Genomic DNA, 20297 nt, shown 5'->3' with positions numbered 1-20297 from the left:
TTTAATGCCATTCACTAAGCTAGAATCAACCGTTTCATTTTCTAAAGACGTTTCTACATCAATAACAGAGCTTAGCTCTCTTTCTCTCTGATCCCTACCTAATAAAGAGCTCGGTGTAGCTGTTTGGAAGGAAACGTATGTGGGTAGCCAGGAAGCTTCATGGCCATTTACAAGCACTGGGCTGAAACCTCTGCCATGATTATTTTGGCATAAAGGCTGCGGAGAAGTCAAACGCGATATTATGCACCGTTTCCGAATTAGCACGCTTCAAACTGCAATTTCGTCTGCTAAACTTTCAACGGCCCATTTTTCAACAGCCAATTTTAGAGACTTGCTCTAACCAACCAACACTAATGAATTCCTTCAGCAGGAAATATTACATTTAATGTAAAAAAAAAACTTTATATATATAAAAAAAATGAATGAACGAAAGTTTATGAGTGGTCATGTGCCGGCGAGATTTCCATGTGAATAATATTGTAGGTGTGAGAGTAAAGTATACTGTAACGCCTTTTGTGTCAGTGTGAACACTTTTTAATGAATAACCTGGGCGAGCAATAACGCAGGCCCTGGCTAAATGACTTGTCAAGCTCGTGTTAATGGGTCCTCGATGCTGAAGTGGCTTTTGGACGAAAAGTATTTGGAGTGCCCCGCAAAGATCCATCTTTCCCAAATGCCACCCCCCCACCCCACCCACCAGCTTGTTCCGGGCTGCATACACTGCCATTGAATGCTACTACAAAGCCTGCGTTTGAACCAGCCGCTGATCACTTGACATTTTCCCCTAACTGCGCCCATTGTCCTGCCAAGGAGCGCGAATGAAAAGCGCGCATTGTTGGTGGCGCTTGTGGGATAAAGGGGGGCGGAAATTTGTGTTTAGCTCTGCCAGCCCTTCCCATTTTACTCCCTCCAGCTTTAGCCTGAGAATCCTGGTGGCTAAATCGCTCCTAGCTGATGCTGCGCAGGCATGGAGCGTCGCTTGAACCGCACCACTATAATCCACCTCCACGACGCACGACAGCCCTAATGGACCACTTTGCAGGTGCTGTGAGGGCGCTAATCTGCAGGTGCCCGGGGAGCACCTCTGTGGGTGGCGTCACTTCGAGGACCTCGCGTGTAATAATATTCGCGAGGCAAAAAAAACGCCGCGCAAAAGCGCGCGTTGTGCGCGCACGGTTCGCGCCGCGGCGCCGCACATTGTGTCCCCGAGACCTTTGGCTTCACTTAATTTTTATTCGCACGCCGCTACGGTTTCGCCCTCTCGCGCGCCGCCGTGCACAATGAGCAGCCTTATGAGAAGTTTTCGCGTGCGGGCGGGGGGATGCATGAATGGACGGGCTCATTTTGAAATATCTTAACTGACGTCACCGTCCGTAATCCCCCACGAACGGACTGTACAGTGCAATTTGTGTCATTTTATTTAAACGGAAATGACTCGAAGCCCGCAGCACTTCTTGTAGGATGCGTCGTCCAGGAGACAATGCTGTAGCCAAAAAAAGCAGATGCGGTGTCTTGTTTCTTTCAACTGATCAGCATTTGTTATCAGCTTCGGCGTGTAAAAATTGTCGGGAGGAATTTTGCCTGAGGAACGTGGGGGATGCTGGCGCCCAGCGAATAACTGGTCTCAATTTTATCACAGTCTGTTATTAAAGCTGCCAATTCACATTTGAAAACCAAGCCAAATTCCAACAATTTATAGCCCACCTCCAGCATAAACCAGAATAATAAACCTCTGCAGCAGCTAACCATATTGAAAATGCGAAAATATATAAATTTTAAAACTCCCATAAGACTATTTACACCTCCAGGGCTGTTGTAAGTGCTTTAACAGCTGTGGAGAAAAAAAAGTGTAACAGGCAACATTCATTGTCCTTGACAACTAAGATATCCCTTATTCGTCGTCATCATGTCATGCATGACACCCGCATGGTTTGCTATTGGTTTGTTATTTCCTAATCCAACTCATGGGCAAGGATGGGTGACCCACTGGTACCCTCTTTCCACTTTTTAAACGGACTCTTGAGATCCTGCACAACGTAATGCCAGGTACTCGTTCCAGGTCAAAATAACCGTTGTGGTTGAGCAGACGTCGCAAGAGAGGAACACGAACTGACGCCTTCATGCAATTTGGATGTGTGATGCAACATTGCACCATGGGCAGAGATTAATATGATACAACTGTTACGTCTTATTTCGAATTGAACAAACCGGCACAATGAAATGAATCGCACGCACATTACAGTTCAGAATATGGCGACTTAATGCGATCCAGCCGATGACAGAATCAGCCAGAATGTGTCCAATCTCATCAGATCTTAGAAGCTAATCGTTTTTGAGTCTGGATAGTGCTTGGATGGTCAGCAACTTTAAAATTATGGGCTTAAACTAATTTAATTTGACCAGTTAAGGCTCACATTGAGCTATGTAGCTTTTTTTCAGAAGCAACCTGGCCACAAATGATAGCTCATTGAAGTGGCTTATCATGTGGAAATTGAAAGCAGCCAAATACTTTAAAAGCATGTTTCTAAATGTGGAGGGAAAACCCGGAGAACACAGAATAAAATCCACGCGACCACCAGGAGAAAACTAAGATTCCAAATATACAGGCGCCATGGCCGGGGACGAACCCACGACCTCCTGCAAACCAGGCGAGGTAGTTAACATCTTGAACAGAAGGTTGTAACAGGCTGCGGAGCTACACTGTGCACGGTAGAGGGAGGTACAGTGAATTTGTCATAACGCTTTTACTTCCATGCTTCCACATCTATCTTCACCAACCCGCATTGACCGGCGTGGTGAAGTTTGGTGAAGTAACCCCCCATAAACTACAATGGCGTAGGGAAAGCCCTCCTCCAGCACTGGATTGATAATGAGACTGTCATGTACAATGAGGTCCAATATGAAGCGTTCTTTAGGCAGAAGACCACACATTTTTAAGTTACCAGCTTAGCGAAACCAAAGCATTTTAATATATCGGCATCATAACAACCAACATATTAGTATAGAATTAGACGAGTACGGATAGTTTCTGGCTGTGACGGCACACAGGGACAATTGTGAATGTGTGAGCTGTAGCTCAAGCAACCGGAAAATAATTTGATTAATCAAACAAAACTTATAATCAATTACTTTCGCTGGTCAATTACTCAAGCCCCTTAAAAAATGATGGTCACCCCTATGCGCCAGGCCTAGTGTAACGTAGTGGATATGATGCCAATGACACGTTTAAGGCCTGCCCATCATCTCCAGTCCAGCATCACGTATGGCAACAGAGGTGAGACTTTTGTTTCCCCCAACAATTCTCATCTTATCCGATTAGTCGAGTAATCAAATTGATAATCAGTAAGAGTATTCGATTACTTAAACAGCTCGGTTAGAACTGGGTGGGAACACAATGATTTAAATGACCACTTTTCTAAGCACATAAAAAGAAACCTAAACGAAAATGAAAGTGTTATCATCATCAGTTTGTTTAACAAATTCAGTTTCAGGACATTTTCTAACTTTGGATTTGCCCCTCGCAATAATGTACCTTGCCCCTTACTGAAAGTGCACTCAGGAAGGGGAAATTGATGATGAGGGAGGCCACGAAACACGTGCGGCACCAAGCGACCGATCACTCTGCCGCTGCCTCACGGCCTAAAATGACACAATCTGTGTTGAAGCTATCAATATGTCCCAATAGCAGAGCATCAATATGACATGGCAATGTCTTCGTGTCTCACTTTGCGGTGACCTACGTAACGCGTTATACGACACACACGCACGCACATGCAGGTGTCAGACTCATTTTCCTTGTTAGACCAATTTTTACTCTCGTAAAATCAATTTGAGGAAGTCTCTTTGCTGACAGCTCCGTGGTTACAAATCTGAGAATTGCAATCAATCAATCGGATGGGATTTTCAGTTTCATTAATAGCGCTAAATACATTGCACACTCACAAAACCAGTGCAGACCTGCAATTATAAGCCACTGCTGGTGGAACGGCCTCCATGATAGAGAGCTCCAGAGAACCCCTCCAGATGGCTATTTGGCCTGCTCTTCCATGATGGTATAAGTGGCAATCCCCACACTTCACCCCACCACACGTGGCTTGCTGATGGACTAACTGTGGTTGTGGTATACCATTTATAACTGCTGGGTGGACAGAGGTAGGGGGCGGGGGGGGGCAGATTTAGGAGATGTGGCCATTGGTTCAACTGCCTCGCCAGGAGATCGAATCGAACTGGGGACCTGTGGCTTGCAAGTGCAGTGCGCTACCCATTCGATCACGGCACCATCCCCAGGACTCAATATTGTACTCAGGAGAACTGGTGCCCGTTGAAAAGGAAGAGGGTGCATGAGGTGCATAGGTTTTTACTAAAAGTGGACATGCTGCTGAGATGTGGTGATTTATAAGTGAAATAAATCCTCCATTTGAAATAAAATGACCGATGCAGACTGAGACGGCCAGCGATAGTCTACAGGCGATGCGATGGGCGATGCGATGGGCGATGCGATGGGCGATGCGATGGGCGATGCTCCAGGTAACGAACACAAGTAATAGACCTGCACCTCCGATTAGCACGGTTTGCTACGTACGGTGCGAAATAAGTTCAACATACAAACAGAACGTGTCCATGCAGGTAGGGTTTATGAAGCCAAGTGTTGGACACTGGTTACTCTAGAAACTAACATTTATGATTATAATTTTCAGCTATTTGTAAATCCACTGCTGCATGGAATGCCTTATACCACACCGTGACAGTGACGGGGGCTGTTTGACCATACATTGGTCACCACGGGATCGTGTATAGGGTGAAAGGGGAGAAGCCCATGACTGGCTCAAACATGACTCGCCAAAGATGTTAGCCATGACCAGGACTTGAACTCAGATAAATGGATTCATAGCTCGTATGTTAACCACTAACCCACACGTGCCCATCCCCACCATGTAATGAAATTGAAGGAACAGTTGACTTTTAATATTTTATAGCTATATTGCTAAATTATTTTCGGCCACGAAGTCTTACGGGATATGAAACAGTGGATACCAGTTTAGGCATAAAAACAAAATAGAGATTAAAAAACTTGCTTTTGAAGTTTTGAAGTCTGCTTTATTAAGTCCATGATAGAGTTTTTGAACTTCAAAATGTTGGCCTGGTGTCTACCAACCCCCATCTGTTCCCCATATTGAGAATCCTGCAACAGCAGTGCTGATGGGCAGCTTTTAAGGGGACTTACCTTTGCCATCTGTGCCTGCACGCCATTTGCCTTGAGGGCTGTCACTGCCTTCTGGGCGGCTGCAGGGCTATCAAAATCCACGAAGCCATAGCCTGGGAAAGAAAGACACACACAAAGACCGCCACAATCACCACCACCAAATATCACACCACCATCATCACACCATCAAAATACCACCATTGCCACCACCATCGCCATTCGACGAAACCACCATCACCATACAAAACATAGTATTACCCACTTCACCAACGCAGCGGTATCATTACCACCTGCAGCAGCAATATCATCACGAGTACAATCATCATCAGCAGTAATAGTATCAGCAATCAGCATGAGGAGCAAAAGCATTACGATCAGAAAGTACACTAAACTATTTTTTATTTTACCAGGTAAGGCGCACTCAGCTAAATAGCTCTTTTTCAGAAGCAATCCAGCCGCAACAAAATGGTTTATTGTGTGGAAATGTATGGCAGCCGAATATTCTAAACGCACGTTTCTAAACGTGGAAGGAAAAACCGGAGGACCCGGAGAAAAATCCATGTGACCACAGCGAGAATATGCAAAATCCAAATATACAGATGTCAGGATCTGGATCGTACCCAAGACCTCCTTTATACCATGGGAGGTACTTAACATCTCACCACAGTGGTGCCCCTAAGTATAATCAATAGTAGCAGCAGCAGGACCATTATCAGCAACAGTGTCATCATCAGCAACAGCAGAAGCAGCACCGTCACCTCTATCACCATCATGACATAAAGGTGCGACTCATTTGCCAGGTATTTTTTCCCAGAGTGATTATTATAAGTAAATAGTATATGCAGTACAGTATATATTACCAATAACCATAGCAATCTTAAGCACAGCATGTATGCTGCCTAGAGCTAATATTGAGTCCAATTAATTTCCACTCGGATTTTGATAGATTTTCTAGCCAAAGAGTCTCTCAAGGTCACATCAATAACCAACTCATTTTTTTCAAATTTATCCGAACAATATATTCCCATTTATACTCCCAGTTGCTCTGACTGATGTGACCTTAGGCATCCCATCCTTTCACCCGCAAATCTGACAATACGGCCAATCCAACAGAATACAGACTAGTCTTCTCCTGAAATTTCACAGGCGAACACGTGCACCTTGATCTGCAATTCGCCGCATAGTTTGACGAGACACTGCCATTTCACGTGAAAGCATTTTACAAATAGAACACCTGAATAAAATATATTTCAAAATGAATTTACAGCACTTGTCGATCCACCGCTAGATGTAGGCCTCCCTCACACCGTGTTGGTCTTGGGGATTGTTTCACCACCCTGGTCAACGTGAATTGGTGGGAGCTCAGGACCGTTTCAGATGTAGCTCACCATTTAACCGAGTTAGCCATTGTTAGGAATGGAGCTCGATCACCGGGTGTGCTAACAGCACAGTATGCCTAACCACTGCGCCGCCACCGTCCATGTTGCCACAATGCATTACCACAAACATTCAGTGCTTAAGCCTTTTAATAGCATGGTTCGTCTGATTTATGTCCGAGTCCCATTGGTCTTATCAATAAAAGAGCAATGGACTGCAGTCAACATAATGAAACTCCACTTTTTGTATTTTGTATGACTATTATTGATTGATAGGCATTCTATCAATACAAACTTTTCAAATCACCGCATCATGGTTTGCATTTACCCTTGCAATTTTGCAAAGATATTTTACAAGGGCAGGCAAGACATGTCCTTACTTTTGTAATTATTGTGGGGGGGGGGGGGGTAGAAATTCACAGCTTGGGCGACTACATTTTAACTAAGGCTAACTGCACGTGAGTTGTTATCGTTGATCACTTGCATAAGAAATATTTGAGAAGGCATTTTTTTTGTTCAAACGTAATTTTGTTTCCCCTAGGAATTAACGCGGCGCTGAAGCCGCGCCTCGTCACATGCCCACGCAACACGACGAGTGGACAAACGGGGCTGTTAAAATGCATGCACGGACATCCTCATTAATATGCGCTGCTGCAATGTGGCGCAGGAGATACAGCAAGATCAACCCTCATCAATTACTGCGCTTAGTTGCCCCCTGGGACCCGCTGTGTCCCGTACACAAGCAGTATTTCTGCCTTGCCTGCTCCAGAGAACATTTGATGCAACAGCAAATTATGCCCCACCCACTCCCCCTAATTACATTCGCAGCACAGGGGAACTGTAGGTATAATTAGAAACCACATTAGACAGTACGAGATAAGAGGCGGCACTCCAAGCCTCTTGGGTTGCCGTTTTCTACAAAGGTTTGCATCCCATTTTCTGAGGAATCAATAGCGGCTCTAGAAGGTAAATATGTATAATTGCTTGTCAATAGCACACTTATTTTATGCGACCGCGTTTGTTTTTGTATACACGCCTTGGGGACCCAACTTAACAAACAGTGAGAAATGTGAGCTAATGAGCGAGTGCGATACTGGGAAGAAAAATAAAAATGCAACACATTCCTGCGGTGGATCAACAAATAACAACCCAAAGTATTCATTTATACCATATGTTGTACAATTCCCCCCCCTTTCCAATATGAAATTATTAGATAACATCACAATTACCATCCCTCCTCCTCTTACACAATTACAAGCAATTTCCTGCGGTGACATCGGAAGCCTAATAGGTTCCTTCTCAAATGTCCCTTTGATAGGCTCGGCTCACAATTTCATCTCAGCCGCCGATTGCGCTGGGGCACGCCCGCACACACAGCCCCGAGCCAATGCCACATCCAGTAAAGTTGCATATTACTCCTGCTCTCGGCTGCGAGGCATGCCAATTTCAGACACTTTGCGCTGTGTCCTTTTATACCAAGTTCACACAACTTCCATCTGACATCGAATGAGCGCGAGTGCTTCTTCAGCGGGGTTATTATATTTGTCTTTAGATACTTATGTCTATATGTATTTTTTAAAGACACTAAAATCGAAACAAAATCCCAAGCGCTTCACGTGCCCTTTGCGTAAATTTTATAAATCCCCCCCCCCCCCCCCCACTGCTTGCTGCGAGAGAACATCTCGGAGAAGATGCCTTTAATGCTGTTGTGCCTTCCACGACCCCCCACGATCCTCGGCACCTGCTCCTAGGAGCGTGCACCCCACGCCCTGCCAAACAAAATCATCTATTATTTACCAGCGCCAACGCCACCACGGCGCCACGGTGGTGCACCGCGTGGCGTCGGTAAACGGCGCATTTCTTTGTACCGTGAAAACAACCATCGCTTCCCTGCTCGGCGACAATGCGAGCAGTGGGAATGCGCCCAACCTACCCAGCAAACCACCGTCACACCCGCTATCCCGTCCACACACCAAGGCCGACCGGCGATCAAGCTGGGCCCCCTCTCTAGTCTCAAAATATCTCAGGAATGCCACGTTTCCCCCTAAAGGCCAAAATGTGACTCGAAAGCAAAGCGTGCGCAGCTGAGCTGGCAACACAAGGTGGCATTTAGGTCGTTTAATAAATAAGCTCGCCGTTGTTACCCGGCCTTCACAAAAATCGGGGGTCTTGCACACAAAGGAAGGCAAACAATATAAAAGGAAGGCTCAATGGCATGCGGTACATGGCCACAAACACTGCAAAAATGTTATGAGATTGAAGATTGGTGACCTTTCGTAAAGAAATGTGCTGACGAGCCATTTCACCGTAGCACATTAAAGCACGCAAGGTTTTCTGTGAACGGGTCAAAACATTTTCTCAGTTGAGACAATTGCATCAATCAGTCAGTCGGTGACCTTTATTTTACCAGGCGAGATCCCTCGGAGAGACAAGAAGTCTCTTTCACAAATAAGACCCAGTCGTCATGGTCATTTGTAAAGATTTTACAACAACTTGGCAATGCGCTTTTTTTCTTCCCCTCCCCCCATCCCACTAAAACAATAACACGAAATAATAACAATAAAAAATAATAACCTCATAGAGGAAATCCAAATGTAATAGGTAAATTGGAGAAAATGGATATGCGAGTCTTCCTGGGCACGCCGTTGCTGTTAGGCGGAGTGGAACATTGGATGGCTACAAATGCATTAGATGATTAGACAAGAGATATAACCCTGCTTGCTGGGCCAAAAAAAAGGCAGTTCTGATCTAAAAGAGCATTAATCTTGTGGGGGCATACGTTGCATGCAAAATGAATCCAACACAGCCGTATTCCTGATACACAAAAGCAGCTGCATTATGCGGCTACTAGAGAAAAGAAATTCTGTCCGAAAACCTTTACAAAATACACATTTAAAAGAGACACTGACAGCTTTAATTGGTCCTGGATAAATATGGGAAGCCGTTGCCTTAGCCACATTTGAACTCATTTTGCATAAGCGACGCAAGCAGTTCAATAACAAGATGATGGAAATATAAGACGGGCATATGCAATTAGTTTAATGTAATCAATCAGGTTCTTATCTCAGGCAGGTGAGAGCTCAGTTTAATTGCACTGGAATTTAAGTCATTCTTTATCACGTGAGATTTGTTTGAGAAACCTGCTCCCATTAAAAGGGGAAAGAGGACCACAGTCACCAAAAATTGATGATACGCTCTGGGAATCATTGACGATTTCAAGATTCAAAAAGGCGAAACTTAGCTTTTAAACAGAAATGGCTTGCTTGCATTCCCTCAAAGTGATGGATGTCAAAAGCTACTGAATACCACTCCGTAACAAATTCAAGGGTTGTTGCGTATGGAGAAACTCACCCCCACCATTGTAATGTGGAATTTTCACCACTTGTTCAGGGCATGAGCACTGCCTCAATGCTCATTAGGTTCAAGAAATCACTTTGAATTTTGACTATTCATACATTTATTGAGTTATTTAATTATTCAAACACATATGGATTTAATCGCACATCAGAAAGAGGAAGTTCATGCGGGGGTGCGGGCTGGTGTGCGTTTGCCTGGCTAGACCCCACACAGGAGCCTCACTCGTGAAGGTCAGCTGAGGCTACGGTGCAGCCGTTCACTTTGACCACTTTAAAACGATCGCTGTGCGTTAATGCAAAATTAAGAGTTACCGTGCATTAGCAGTTATTTGCGATGCCCGTCTATCATGACAGAGCCAGAGCAGCGGCGGGGACAGCAGTACGTCTGCTACATTACCATTATCATTGCCATCGTCGCCACGCCTCAGTCTGTGGGAAGGCTCTAGAGCAGAGGTCGCAACCGGGTACCCGATACCCGTACCCTACCCGATACCCGGCTACCCGTACCCAGCTGGGTACGGGTACCTGTTTGCGACCCTGGTGCGGCCGGGTACGGGTATGGGTAGGCCGTGAGTCACTGGTGAATAACGGTTTGTCACTCATTTCCCAACGTCTTGTCTCTTCTCACAATTCAAGTTCCTAGAATCAACCCACCCGCGCCTGCAACATGGCTTCATCCCAGAGGTCACAATCAGGTACCCGATACCCGTACCCAGCCGGGTACGGGGGTAGGGTACGGGTACGGCCGGGTACGGGTACCCGTTTGCGACCCTGGTGCGGCCGGGTACGGGTAAGGAATCAAAACCCGTTTGCGACCTCTGCTCCAGAGATGAAGCTGCCCCCCCCCCTGCTCTCCACGTCGTCCTCCTCGCAGCTGCACACCTTGGGACTTTTTTTTCCCGTGAGGTCACGCCTACGGCAACTGGCCCCTCCGAGTTTCGGCAGCGAAACCCATAACTACTTTCTTCCTCCCGGGAGAACCGCAGGAGTTGCTCTGGAATCTACACGACGAACTGACACTTTCTGAAGTCATTGGGGTGACGTAGAATTTATGCGAAACCTTCTAGCAGGGATTGCTGTTTTTTGCAATTTTGCTGAATTTAATTTGTACTAAAAGCTAAAAAAAAAGAAACTTTTTTTTATTATCTCGAACGACAAATCAGGGAGATGGGTAAATGCTGCTCCTGCATTAACGTTATGCCAAAGCAGATCTAGATTGTTTGCCGCTAATGTCCGCATTTGCATTGGATACAATAACACTTCGATTGAGCTGCGTAGGTTGTTAATGAATGCCCGGGGCACGAGAAAGTCCGCATTTAAGGCAATTACTTCCACGTTACGGACAGGTAACAAAAACAACTCCTCTACTTAAATTTCTGGCGGCAGTTCTACATTTTGATTTTGTAGCCTTGCGGAGCATTGCCCAAGCAGAAAGAGAGAGAGAGAGAACACACAGCCTGACCTTATATACCTAATTAATAGGCCTAATCAGAGAAAGTAGGCTGGCTTGAGCTGGCTGTTGCTTCAGGCAAATTTCATTATGCAGTGATATTAAATTACCATCCATTATTTACTGGTAAATTTTGACTGGTTTCATTCGGAAAGATAAGCTTATTGCTTTTATTAATTTCAAGAATATATTAAACGCACCCAAATCGGTCACCACCACTCCTTAACAATAGACAAACATTTGAATCCCACGACAATTCGCATGGTATTGGTCCCATTGTGTGATTTCAATTTCCCCAGAAATGTATGGAGCCGACTTTTACTTTGGACGCTGCCATGGTGTAGCGGTTGGCACACCGGCCTTGCAATCCGGAGCACCTCGGTCCTGATTCCCTTTCCCGATGTGGCAGTTGAAAAATTGGGGCAAGTTTCGGAAATCAGCCCCCCCCCCCCCCGGCCCCATCCCCTTACCTCTGTCCACCTAGCAGAATAAATGGGCACTCCACAGTTCGTCGATCGACAGGTTATACGTACGTACGTACTATTCTATGGTTCTTTACGTATGGTGAATTTATTTCGTACCGCACGTAGCCAACCGTGTTAATCGGAGGTGCGGGCAAGGTGTGGTGGGGTCAAGTGTGGGTGCTCCCCATCCCTTTCGAAATGTCTGGCCTGTGTAGAACCGTAGGCTAAAGCCTCCTCTCGAGGAACGCTCCAGAGCTCCCTCTAGTGGAGGCCCTTCTTCTGCCAGCAGAGCAACCAAAAGAATTGCAGGACTGCACCTTTATTTTTTTTATCTTCTTCTTGGTTCTTTCGGTAAAGTCACGTAGAATGGAAATAATAAAATAATAAAAATAAACATAATAAAATAATTCTCACGACATGAGAACAAGTCTGTCGATAAGACAGAGTCTGAATGACTCTGTCTTATCGACAGACCTGTTCTTCACCTGAGGACGGCTGCTTGCGTTGTGGCAGAAACGTCGTGAGAATTATTTTATTATGTTTTATTTTTATTATTTTATTATTTCCATTCTACGTGGCTTTACCGAAAGAACCAAGAAGATGAATCCCTGCAGTCACGAAAGCTTTAAATCGATTTTTTTAAATCTTATTCCTCTACGAGAGTACAAGTCATGTCCTCATCATGGAGCAGGCGAGACTGCCAGATTTTTGCAAAAAACGTGTCGTGCTCTACAATAACCACCGTTTATGTTTAGAGGGGTAATGTTTGGTAAGGCACGCAATTCTACCATGCGCTGGTGGATCCAGCCTCACTTGGCTGCACAAGTAACGCTGCACTTTAGGCTCTTACCGTTGGAAGACGTGACACACAATATTCTAAGTGCATCGCTATATTTGGAAGGCTTTCTTATGCCTCTGTACTTGACAGGCGAGTGAGCCCACCCAGTGAGCTGTGGAAAAAGGCCCTAAGTGAGTGCTGTTTGCTGTAAACTATGTGTTCAATGACATCAACTCGAGACCCATATTTAGAACGCCACTACATAGCATGCAAATTAATCATGATTGTGGTTATTATGCTTATGTGTGCACAGACCTCATCAATCCACTGCTAGGTGAAGACTTCCTCAAGCTGCGTCAGTCATGGTGTTTTTTGATCATACTTCACCATGCTGGTCAGTGCAGGGTGGTAAATGGGGCACCCAGGAATGGTTCAGATATCGCACTCCATTGAAGTTAGCCAGAGGCAGCAAGTAAACGCGTGTCCACTGGGTTTAGAGCACAGTATACTAACCACTATGCTACTGCTTGTGGTAGTGTTACAGATGTTTATTCAACTAGGCAGAAAAAAATGGAAGGAAATCGGATAACATCTTGTTTCGAGCCACACTGTTATGTTTCCGTATGCACAACAACGAACATGTTTGTACAAGCGGCAAAATGAACGTTTTATTCATTTAGGAGTCGCCTTTCAGTTGTGAGTTGCGAAGGGTATTAAAAAGAAAAAAACGTTTACTTGATCTAAGCATCCTAATGTGTGGCTTGTATGATCCTACATTTATCCCAACTACAATGCAAAACAAGTTTACGAGCTTAATAACTTTGCACCAACAGTGCCATTCTGGGAACATGAAGTTTAATTTGGGTTTCTTAAAATTACAAGAGTCATATTTTTTTCTGGCAGGTGAGCACACGACAATTTACCAAATGATTGTAAGCATTCAGCAATTCTTTACGACAACATTTTGTTGTCACAAGCTCATAAAAATCGTGCCGTCGGTTCCGTCGAAAAAATGTTCCGGGTTTACTCGGAGGCTCTTTCCGAAAGGGGTAAAACACCGCTCGGATCCTGCGCACATCGGACATTTAACGCCGCGCCACGACATAATTGCACGGCCAAAGAGCCCATTTTACAGAAACAGGCCTAGCGAGCACCACCAGATGATATCTTGTCAAACAGATGCTGTTACAGCTGCCCAGTGGACATGGGGGGCGGCGGGTGCGCAATACAGTGTGCAGGCTTCAATGAAGTTTGACCGTGTGACGTTGCCAATTTTTTTGCACTGCCTGCATTTTGTTTCGTCCCCCACCGCATGCCCCCACCTCTCACGACTTCCTTTCAATTCACATCAGTTCCACCCTCTGCGAGCAACGCTCGGAGAAATCTTAAGCGAGCGTACGGGGGAACTTAGTTGTTTCACGAGAAAATAGCAAAACCGCAGAAACCGCATTGGAGCTCTCCATAACGTTATGCAATGAGTGACAATGCATACCATTAGTATGCATTTCACCGCTGTCGATGAAGGGATTTCGTTAGAGGAAAAAATGCTGAGCGCGGTACTTACAGGATAACATTGCAATGCAATGTGTGGTGCGCGTTGTGAAAACCACCCGACCTCCAGGCAGGAGGTTTTTATTTTACAAGTTCTGATATGATGCCTAACAACAAAGAATAATCCGTTTGTAAGAATTTCAAATGCCAAACAAATCTTCGCATGCGGCATGCAGAATAGCTGAAAAAACGCAGACTTGCGGATTTTTTTTACTTCTTCACTTAGTTTAACAAGGCTGATGCACGTACAAACGGCACACATCCCGATATGGATAGGGTGTGTTTTTTACAATGAGAGGATTTCACTAAGTTGGAATTCTTTTTTATTCTCAATTTTTTAGTTCTCATACAAAACACGTACCTTTGCACTGGTTGGTATTTTTGTCCAATATCGCCTTCGTGGAAACGATCTTGCCATACCTAGAAGAGAGGATGACAGAAGCAAGAACCGGTTCGTTATTTCAGCAGCCGTTTTGCAGTGCAGTGCTCTCCATGTCAAACGCGGTTGTGCGCACGCACACTCAAGGCAGCGTGACAATAAATTGGTGTGGGAAAGTCACGGCAAGCGGACATCTTCCTTCCGCTCTCACTAGGTTCTACATAGCAAGTTTGGTAAGAACACGACGCCTTTTGATTTTAATAATATGTTGGTTTTTGTAAATGCTCCGCCGGATAAAGTCCTCACCATGTCGTGTCAAGTCATGGGGGTTGTTTGACCACAGCGGTCTCATGCGAGTCAGTGAAGTGAGAGCCCAGACCGGTTCGCACATGGCTTGTCAATGATATTAGCCTTGGTCGGTAATCAAAATCAGAGCTCAATGCGCTCACCACTGTGCCACCACTCAACTCGTCTTTTGAATTACTGCCAGAAAATATTTTTTTTCACAAAGCGGTGAATTTTCCGTTGAATTGACTCATCAGTGTAAAGTGTGGGTAGAGAGGAAGATAAGAGGCATGTCACTAATCAGCCACGCACTAGCACACACAACACAGAATGATCCACAACTCACTCACAATGTCCTAACCGCTCGCTGCTGCTGCCGCTGCAAATCCAGGTGCAATCGATGATTCAAAGGCAATCCATTTTCAGCGCGGCGGTTGTGTAATATCACGGCAGTTCTTGCGCCATTCCATGGATTAGTTATGCATATTATCAAACACAACTAACAACAAAGCAGGTAAACGCACGTGTGGGGCAGTAGCAGAGGAGGGGAAAACGGCGGCGCACTTTATTTAAAACGATTCGAGCTGTAAAAGAAATTGAGCCAATTGACAGTAAAACGTGCTATTTTCTGAGCGTGGGGGGAAAAAAACGGTTTCATGTATCAAAAACTGCCCACTCAGTTAATTTTAAATCACAATTAACTTACCCTGCATGTGAATGTTTTTTTTTATTTCCCAATGTTAATTTTAAACTCATTTCCCCCAATAGCATAGGCAAGCCTTTAAACATATTGGCTTTGTCGTACAAGCATTTCAATTACACTAAAAGATCATAAATTTCATTCCATACGTATATTCAATACTTACAATCTGGGGAAGGGGGGTGGTGGAAGTGAACTCTTAAAAATGACATTTTTTTTAGAACCTATTTAAAATATGTAATGGGTTGGTACAGACTAAAATCTTTTTCCATCTTCTTTTATGCCCCAACCGGCTATCTCCTCTTTACTGCCCACACATTTCTCCTCCCTCAGCTGCAGTTCTCCCACTGCAAAAAACTTTCCGTGTCCCGTGAAGCCATTCTGCTTCAGGCTGAAATCCAGTCATTTACGGGTCCCTATTAGCACAACATTTACTGGAAATCGTGCGATCTGCGGGCCTGCGCACGGAGAAGCAGCGTCTACAAGCACCACGCCGCTTGCTCCGTGACTCTGCCTCGGCCTCCCACGGTTCGGCAATTTCTGCTCTCTGAAAAAAAGATGTTTTGTTCCACGGCAAAAACTCCCACGGTTGTGAAAATCAATCTTTACGTTTTATTATTATTTTTTTCTTCACTCTCGTGCACAATAGCAATGCGCACCCTTCATTGCGAACCAATTTGACGAGCCAGTAAAATTGTAGATCGGAATTACACGCGAAATGTGTGCGCGTGTGTGCGTTTTGTTTACTACGCAAATCTAAGCTTGGCAGAATTGTTCGTCGATGTGATGTGTTCACACACAGCCCTTTATTGGCATTTAATATCTCGTGTTACATAAATGTGCATTCTATGCAGTTTACCTTGCACAAAAACAACGTGCTGATTTACATTATCCACTGAAATGAAAACAAGCCTGAAGGTCTATTTGCCAAAGAGCATAGTTAATTCCAGTGTCACACGAGGAAATTAACTTGTACCTCACACCGCTTCTCACTTTGTTTTACTTGGCTGCTTTAAACTTGATTCTCCAGGCATCTCACATTTCCACTGAATCCTAATAATCTTAAGAACTCCAGGTTACACATCATCCGTAACTTGAGCGAGTGTTCTTTAGAAGTACTCCACTGCACTTCATAAAATAGAGCAAATTGATCTAGTACAAGTGACTCATCTCGCAAAGCTTAGCCGAGTCTCCGGTGAGCTGACAAGAAACACGAGAGCATATGCAACGCTCACTCTTATCCCGGCGATCATGACTTTACCGCTGCCTCCAAAACCAATGCTTGTGCCCATTTCAGAGAGGTGCATACACCTGGGACAGCACTGCCTGCAATGAGTGACCAGTTCTGTGGTTAGAGTGCTGAGCAAAGCAGGAGAAAAACACGGAAAATGTGGCGTTTTGTGCGTCTGCAGATAAATCCCTCTCTGCCTGCCCCATTGGTCAATAAAGCACAGTGCACGTGGGTTTATTATTCCCCCTGTTAAAAGAGCGCAAAATAGCAGCACTTGGCCTGGTGCAGGCGGCCCACACGGCCACACTCGAATGCGTGCTGTGACGTGGGCATATGGACATACATGCGGCATAATTTCCTCTGTCAAAGAATCAAAGTTGAAGTCATCATCACATAAGCGATAGAAGCCGGAAAATATGTCAGCTCTGGGGCTTCGGTGTAAGTTCGCCATGTGTGTTTATTTGCTACTGGGAATTTTGTTGTGTTTCAGCTTGTGTGTCTGTAACTCTCATACAAGTACGCACAGAGACAAAGATCCCTGGTATCGCTTACACTGAGTGTTGGGTCAAGTGCTGCTAGCGAGAGCACATGAAGGCCACTGCAGCGCATGGTGGTGGTGTGGCCAGGACCATGCCCGGTCATCTCTATGCCGCCAGTGCTGAGATTTGCACACTGCAGCATGTGCTCATTTAAGGCTGAGTCTACCTGGGGGAGATCCACAACCGCTTCATATATTGGTCGTCACTGACGTTAGCCACAGCCAGCAATGCAACCCAGGTCACAGGGTTTGGAGCGCACCGTGCTAACAATGACACACCATCGCTCCTCGCACGCACAGCCTCACACGCACGTGCGCTAGGCGGTATGGGAGCGGTGCAGATGACCCGACTGTTATGCACCAGCGGTGCATGCACAGCGGCCGTGAGTCAGGATAAATCATCCTGCCCCCTCCGGCCCAAAAAACGATCAGCGATGCACACACACATTATGCGCATATGCCTGCATGAAAGAATGAATGAAATCGGGGGGAAACATTCCCACACACGTTCGACCGGGGCGCTGAAGACGCGCTTTATTACCGCTATTACTATGTTTACGCACATTCGTGTTGTGCAATACACTCGTTTAATTTGCAATGCGTATGGGGGTGTTGCTAATTCCCCACGACGGGATTAACAAGTCCTGCCCGTGTCTCCGGATCATTACGATGCACCGCGCCGCTCGCCCTCTGCTGCGCTGTGGCCTCGATACGCCCCGTTCGATGACCTCCGCCAGAGTCGATCAGATGTTAAACGAATGACATTGGGCTGCTTACAAATTCGAGGGGAGGTGGGGGGTGGGGGGCAATGTGAACGTGGAAAAAAAATAAAAATTTTGACCCAACTGTGATATGGCAGTACAAGAAGGTCCTCCTCTACTAACAGGCAATCCAGCTTGCGATGCTTTATTATATAATGTATGTTTTATACAATCTACACTCGATTATCTATATGTATACACACACATATGCAAACATGTATACAGTATATAAGCATCTATTTATGTATACACTCCGGGCTAGGCTTCTCCCCGAATAATTTGCAGGTTGCTGCTACACCGTCGTAGGTGGCACGTGACGAGTAGCCGCGGCCCACAGTGAGAAGTTTATGAGATGTGGTGTGTCGCGGGAAGAAATATTTTCCACTGACCTGTTCAGACCTCGCTGGGGTTGAGCCCTGTGTATACCGAGCAAGTGTGCCTCGCTGTGTATGGTCGGTGGAGCGGCAGTGCCGTGGTTCGTGCATCGCGCTCCAAATCCGGTGGCCTAAGATCGATTCCTGGCCATTGCTAACATTAAATGAGTGTGTAAACTTCAGCACTGGGGAGATAAAGGCAGCCAGGCGTGATACTGGAAAATAATTGGGACAAAAAGGAACATAATAATAATATGAGTGGAAATAAAATAACACAGCCTAAAATAAGTGCAGTAGCCTATTCATGATGCATTAATGTTAGCACTAGGGAGACAAAGGTGGCTGGATATGCATGGTTCTTGCTTCAATGTCCCCAGGATTAATAGGCATTCACTGCCAATATTCTACTCAATAAGCTAAAGAAGAAATTTTCCCAAAATTCCATTATGCTTTAAAACGATATCCATCACGTGCACAGGCATAGTGCACACAAACACACATGAATAAGCGTTTGAAGTTTAATTAGCAAATAATATTCACGTTGCGCGTGCATAACATATTACCTCATCAATGACTCCATAACCATGCACGGTACCACAGTGCATGAAAAGAGGATTTCCAATTTGCTCACTGGCAGAATTGCAATTGATGTAGTGTAAAAAAAAACATTATTTACAGCCCTTGTCAATCCACTACTGTGCTGGATGAAGGCCTCCCCGAGCGGGCTGAAAAGGACCAATCCAAGTATCACTTGCCACTGACATTGGCCGTGATTGGTAACAGAACTCGGTCCGTCTGGTCCAAAGTACGTTGCGCTAACCACTCCGCCCCACCTCTCCATCTCACCTAGTGTACTGCATCACTCTAAACAAACAATTCAAGGAACTGGTATGGTCTGATGGCCCTTAATTAAAAGTGCAAGAAACCATAGCTTCGGTGTGACTTCAATCATCACCAAATATTTAATACGAACACAATCAAATTTTGAGCTCGCTGGACGATGACCTCTAGCAATTGCTCCCTTTATAAATGTGACCTTTTCCTTTCGTACAGGGTCTTCACAGATTTATCCAAGGGGTTGCCGCTTCATTGCTCCCCATCCCTCTACAACTTCATTGGTGTCAAAGAACCTCTTTGACTAGAGGACAGCCGATTCCTCATTACCGGCAAATGGGTGTAATGCTCTCGATGTGCGAGGGTGGGAGGGGGGGGGCTGGGCATTTGTAGATAAATTCCCTCCAAGCTTTGGCTTGGCAAGTCCATCCGGGAGGAGCGAGCCACATAAACGAGAGCGCTGCCCGCCCCCCCTCCACCTCCCTCCTCTTGACACTTCACGTATTACTCACTGCTAGCCTTGAGGCCATAGCCTGTTATGGGGATGCACTGCATCACCCGAGACATTGCTGGCAAATCAAAATACGCTGAAGCACCGCGACTTTGACAAGTATGGCACTCCTGAGCAACACTTGTCAACCTTGAGAAGTCACTTTACTTTTTATCAGAATGAAAAAAAACAAAGAGCTCCTGTTTCTGCCGTTCACACATCTTGAATATTATTAGACTTATCGAATAGAGTGATATGTCATAATAATTATTCTTGTTATAGGGGGACATAACATTGATTCCTGGCCATGATTAACAATGTTGGCGAGCGATATCTGAACCGGTCCCGGGCCCCGCTTTCACTAACCCGCGCTGACCAGCCCGGTGAAGTATGATCAAGCAGCCCCCGAGTTCACCGCTTATAAATAATACTATTTGAACCACACGTACCGAACCAAACAACACCGCGTTTAATGACAATTAAAACGTGTTAATAAAAATGAATAAAATTGGAAGCCGCAAAAGATG

At 45.3% G+C, this 20297-nt stretch overlaps 1 protein-coding gene across 8 annotated transcripts in view; it reads right to left on the bottom strand.

The window, feature by feature from the left end:
- The window catches only part of LOC133344840 (RNA-binding motif, single-stranded-interacting protein 1-like), a 282596-nt gene that overhangs the window by 27678 nt on the left and 234621 nt on the right, over positions 1-20297 (bottom strand). For all 8 annotated transcript variants that reach the window (XM_061555074.1, XM_061555075.1, XM_061555071.1 and 5 more), the window contains 2 exons: positions 14540-14598; positions 5225-5316 (listed from right to left, as the gene is read on the bottom strand). In XM_061555074.1, coding sequence (XP_061411058.1) covers positions 5225-5316; positions 14540-14598 — 151 coding nt within the window. The remainder of the gene's footprint in view (positions 1-5224; positions 5317-14539; positions 14599-20297) is intronic.

The sequence above is a fragment of the Lethenteron reissneri genome, chromosome 20 (assembly GCF_015708825.2).
Source record: "Lethenteron reissneri isolate LAM-NWPU_2019-01 chromosome 20, ASM1570882v1, whole genome shotgun sequence".
In the NCBI taxonomy this organism is placed as follows: domain Eukaryota; kingdom Metazoa; phylum Chordata; class Hyperoartia; order Petromyzontiformes; family Petromyzontidae; genus Lethenteron; species Lethenteron reissneri.
This window is presented reverse-complemented; position numbering and strand designations above follow the sequence as displayed.